Source organism: Nansenia antarctica (genome assembly GCF_963989245.1).
Source record: "Nansenia antarctica genome assembly, chromosome: 17".
Classification (NCBI taxonomy): Eukaryota; Metazoa; Chordata; class Actinopteri; order Argentiniformes; family Microstomatidae; genus Nansenia; species Nansenia antarctica.
In genome coordinates, this window is record NC_137687.1 from 26,999,870 (window position 1) to 27,004,869 (window position 5,000).

Genomic DNA, 5,000 nt, shown 5'->3' on the forward strand with positions numbered 1-5,000 from the left:
AACGACCCCGCCCGCCGTCCTCCGATTTCTACCTCCGCCTAGCCTCCCCTGTCGGAAGTGGTTCCTCACCTGTCGGTAGCTACGGACACACACCGCCTCTTGGTCCTGTCCTTTGGCGTCGAGGCCCAGGAACTCCTCGGAGGCCTGGGGGGTCGTCAGCCCCGCCAGGCTCTGGTTGCCCCCCCGGCCCAGACCGCAGCTCTCCCAGATCTCCTTGGTCGCCGCGTGGACCAGCTTCTCCACCTGGGGGGCGCTGTGGGGCACCACCATGGCCGGCTGCTCGGGGACCTTGGGGGGCAGGGGAAGCTCCGGCCTGGGGGGGGTCTTGGCCTGCTCCGTCCCCGGGACCACCAGGCCCCCCAGGGCTAACGAGCCAGAAAGCCCCCCTGCGGCCGCCGCCGCCACCGCCGCCGCCTCCTCTCTCTCCTCCTCCTCCTCCCGCTGTTTCTGCCTCTGCTGCTCTCGTCGGGAGCTGAGGCCGAAGTCCTCGTCGAACCAGTCCTGCTCGTCTCCCAGCTCGTCCAGCAGCTCGCGGCTTAGCTCCAGCTCGGCTAGCCTCTTCGCTAGCTCCTCCTGGCCGCTGACCCCCAGAACAGGACTCTCCTACATGGGGCAGAGAGAAGGACACGGACCCTCAGTAACAGTGTCACTAACAGAGCACTTAAAACAGTTATACTTTGAAACAGTAAATCATCTCTTTCAAGTGATTGAACATTTAAATGCACAAAATAAAAGAGAGTAAAAAGAAACATTTCTCACTGTGGTTCAGATCTAGAAGGTAAAGACAGAGAGAGCACACGTTCAATAGTATTTCAACATAAGCTCACGGGCAAATACAGGACTTGTTGTTCGGACTTTGGACGTACATACATCTCAAAATAGGGTCTTTTGAGGTCAATCAAGAGAGGATGCTTGTGAACAGTGCTGGATAACGCAATTACCGTACTGTTGCCATCTTATCAGTAGCCCGGTTCAATCATTAACACCGCAAACATCTGTTGGGAAACCCCACTACAATGGATGACAGATGTTCTACTCCCTGTCAACAATCTGTTACAACTAACTACTCTCTACAGGGTTCCTACAAGTTTCAACAAGGCACATTTAAGACCTTTTTAGACCTTTTTAAGACCTCTTTGGCTGGAATTTGTTACCTATCACGGCACGATATGATAGCTTTTTGTCATCCCCGAGGTGATGAAATTAGGGATTTCACTGCCATACAGACAAAAAAGGAAGCAAATTGGCATTTTTTTGGGTTCCAGCTTGATTCATTTCCGCGTAAATAGATGTGGTCGGACTGATTTCCTTGCAGGATCTCATTTATAAGACCTTGCACCAAATTTTTAGACCGAATAACTGAAGTGTGACACCTTTTTAGGACATATAAATTGGATTGCTGGATTTTAGACTTAACGGCTTTTTAAGACCAGCGCGGGAACCCTGTAACTGCGGGCCACGTGTGTGTGCCGTGTATTTCTCTGTGGGCCACAACAACATCTCACGCATGCATGACCCGATCGCACTACTACCACTAATCAGGGTTCCCACACCTTCTGAAGCATCAAATTCAAGCACCTTTCAAGGACTTTCAAGACTCAATTCCCTGGAATTCAAGGACCCAACACGGCATAGTTTGAGACAGAACTAGTTGACAAGCTAAGTAAAACATTTTTAAATATATGTTTATATATTTTTTTTTAGAGAGAGAGGGGGGGGGGGAATTCAAGCACTTTCAATGACCCATGTCTATTTTCAAAAACTTTTAAGACCATGATTTCCTTTTCTCCAATTCAAGGATTTTTTCAAGGACTTGTGGGAACCCTGACTAATATACCACTACCAGTAATATATTATGTAATTTTAAAAAGTGCAATTTTACAATTTGGCGCACAAATATAACGTTAGAATACTACTTTATTAACAAATAAATGTACACTTACTTAGTGCGACTTCTGGCGAGCTCCGCTGACCCTGCTGGATAGGCGTCCATGTGGCAGGATGCCCTGCTTCATAATGTCGCTGAACGTTGGATTTTTTGCTAACAGTGTCTCTTTGCAAAATGGCTTCCCTTTCAGTTCGACAATAAATCTTTCTCCCACCTGTCCTAGACGCTCCTGCCTTCATCAGTTACTTTCCCTCTTTCTTCCTGCCTGTGCTGCTCTCTCATTCTGTCTCACAACAGATCTATCCATTTTTAATGGAAGACTGGAAACCGAGCTAATGCTAAGAGCTTTATACAGTGATGCAAGGAGACGCTCGTGCAATTTTATTAAGATGTCTCTCGCTTGGCGCAAATTCAGCAGTGTGGTTCTGTTTTGAGTACATGTTGTTGGGACTACGGGCCGCTCTAACTATTCCTTACCCTAACCTAACTAGTCAATAGACCTATCGCTAAGCCACGCCCCAAAATAGAAATTGTCCAATCATATCACAGCAAAAGTCACTACAGGCAGAAAACTTGGACAAACAACTAGCTAATATCTGATGGTGAAAAGCTTCTAGACTAAATATTCTTGTCATCTTTAAAAAAAACATGTCTATTACTTACTTGTAAATCAGAAATGTAAACTCCCGCCATTGTAAGTCATTGAACGTCATTCAGTCACGGTCGGCCAGTCAGTCACTGTCAGTGAAGAGTTTGAGCGAGCGTTGTTTGTTTGTCCGAGTTTTCAAAGGGGGCGTGGCTTAGCGATAGGTCTATTGTTGCGTATCAGCAACAGTGTTGGAGTAGATAGTTTGCAGGGTTTTCCCCTAAAGAACGTAAGAGGGGCGGTGTGCCAACTTGACTACGTAAACATTTCAGAGCGAATTAAACGGATATTTCTATATTTCAATGTCAATGACATTGTTGTTGAAAAAGCGAAAAAACTAAAGTGAAAGCATTATTATGTTCCTCAGCTAAATTAGGTATTTTTAGCGCATCTTGACACGACTTCGACATGAATTGAATGCGAGTCGGGTTTTGATAAAGCAAACCAGTGCCCTGGGGAGAACCCTGGTGTCATATGGACTCACCGGGCCCTGGGGACTGGGGGAGAACCCTGGTTTCATATGGACTCACCGGGCCCTGGGGACTGGGGAGAACCCTGGTGTCATATGGACTCACCGGGCGGTTGCAGAGTTCTGGAGAAGACACATCCTGCTGGTCTGCGTCTGAGAAGAAGGGAAGACCGTCCTTCTGTGTGACCAGGGGCTGCGAAACCCTCCTCTCCTCCTCCTCTCCCTCCGCCTCCTCTTCATTGGAGAAGTCCACAGCGGTGTGATTGGCTACCGCTATCTTCTCCTCCTTGGCCTTTCTGATGAGGGTGATCTGCTTCACCGCGTCCTTCACAAAGTTGTTGAGCAGCTTGTCGGCGAAAGCGCTGAGGGCGTCCGTTCCTCTGTCCTTACCGTCCTGCTGTGTCTCAGCCCACTTCTGAAGGTGTAGCTGGTCTGCAGGGACGTCGGAGGTGGTGGTGGTGGTCTTTGGAAGGATGTCCAGGTTTGTCTGCTCTATGAGGGCAGTGGTGCTCTCCTTCAGGTCCTCCAGGCCCACCCGGCCCATGTCGGAGATGAACAGGCTAGTGGGAACGTCCTCGAACTCCAGGAAGATGCTTCGGCCCCCTCCGTTGGGGATGGGGGGACCCCGGTCCTCTTTAGGGTGTACGTCTAGGCGGTGGGGCTTGTTGTTGTTGTCTTTGGTGGAGGCCAGGATGTTGCTGCTGACGTGTCCGGCTGGTTCCTCCCTCCCGTCACTGGGCCCTCTGTCTCCAGGCGGTTGAAGGTTCTTACGAGACGACGACGTCTCCTCTTCTCGGTTGTTGTTCTGTTGACCTCCGTGTCGTTGTCGGTTGTTGTCGGGCTTCTTCTTCTCCTCTGCGGCGCTGCTGCTGTGCTTCTTCTTCTTCCTCTCCTGGCCGGACGTCGTGTCGTCAAAGGTGGAGTCCTCCTCCTCCTCGTCCTCGGTGGTCGTGTCGGCGTAGACCTCGTACTTCTCCGGCAGGCGGGAGATCTTGTCGGGCGGGGCGAAGATGCCGTGGCGTTCGCCGCAGTCGAAGTACGCCGTGCCGTCGTAGGTGCCGTTGTTGCTGCCCTCCGACTTGTCCAGCTCCACGCCCGCCCAGAAGCCGTTGGCGAAGCTGGTGCGACCCTTGAACCTCAGGGTGCCCGGCTGCACGCTGCTGACCAACACCCGGTCCCCCAGGCTGAAGCCAGGCATCTCGTCCGGGACGGGGGGGGTGGAGGAGGGCGTCTGGGTGGGGGGGGAGCTGACGACCGTCTCCTTCGGTTTCTTCTCCTCCTGGGTCTTCTTCTTGGACTGGCTGAGGAGCTCCAGCATCCTGTCAGAACAAGGGCTGCTGCCGTTGGAGGCTTCGTATCGTCCACTCAGCTCCTCCGCGATGTCCTCCTCCTCCTCCTCCTCTTCCTCCTCCTCCTCCTCCTCCCCCCTGGACCCTCTGGTCTCTGGGCGGGCCGGGGAGAGAGGCTGGGAGCCCCGGCCGTCTCTGGGAGAAGACTCCGCCGAGGACTGGAAGTCTTCGTGGTAACCGCCGCCAGAGGCGGGAGACGCCTCCTCCTCGTGGACCTTCACCGAAGCCTCCCGCTTGGAAGAGAAGAAGAAGTCAGAGTCTGGGGTGTAGGAGGAGCGAGTCCGGTTGACAGGGCTGACATCTCCTCTGGGCTCGATGACGACATCGTCAGCACGGAGAGAAGAACACTCCTCCCCCTGCCTCTCTCTCTGCACCCCCGCCAGACTGCTCTTGGGGCGGGGGGACGGACCTTCTGGTTCCCCCCCCGCCCCCCCGGAGGACACACGGTCTTGTAGTGGCTGCGGGGCAGCTCGTCTCTGCCCCATGTCTAGTTTGTGTAGACCGTCTACGTGACTCGGGTCTCCAGACGAGCGGTCCTGGTCGGACACCTCCAGCTCCTCCAGGACTTCGGAGTGACGGCTGGAGGCGTCGTCGCTATCCTCCTCGGCCAGGGTGGCCTGTGACTGGGCTAGGTCGCTCAGGGCCTGG

General features: G+C 53.1%; 1 protein-coding gene across 1 annotated transcript in view; it reads right to left on the minus strand.

Annotated features, from left to right (window-relative positions):
- Positions 1-5,000, minus strand: part of cep350 (centrosomal protein 350) — a 74,378-nt gene that overhangs the window by 4,643 nt on the left and 64,735 nt on the right. The window contains exons 40-41 of the mRNA XM_080547423.1: positions 3,110-5,000; positions 70-603 (exon numbers count right to left, since the gene is read on the minus strand). The exon at positions 3,110-5,000 is cut by the window's right edge and continues 199 nt beyond it. Coding sequence (XP_080403549.1) covers positions 70-603; positions 3,110-5,000 — 2,425 coding nt within the window. The remainder of the gene's footprint in view (positions 1-69; positions 604-3,109) is intronic.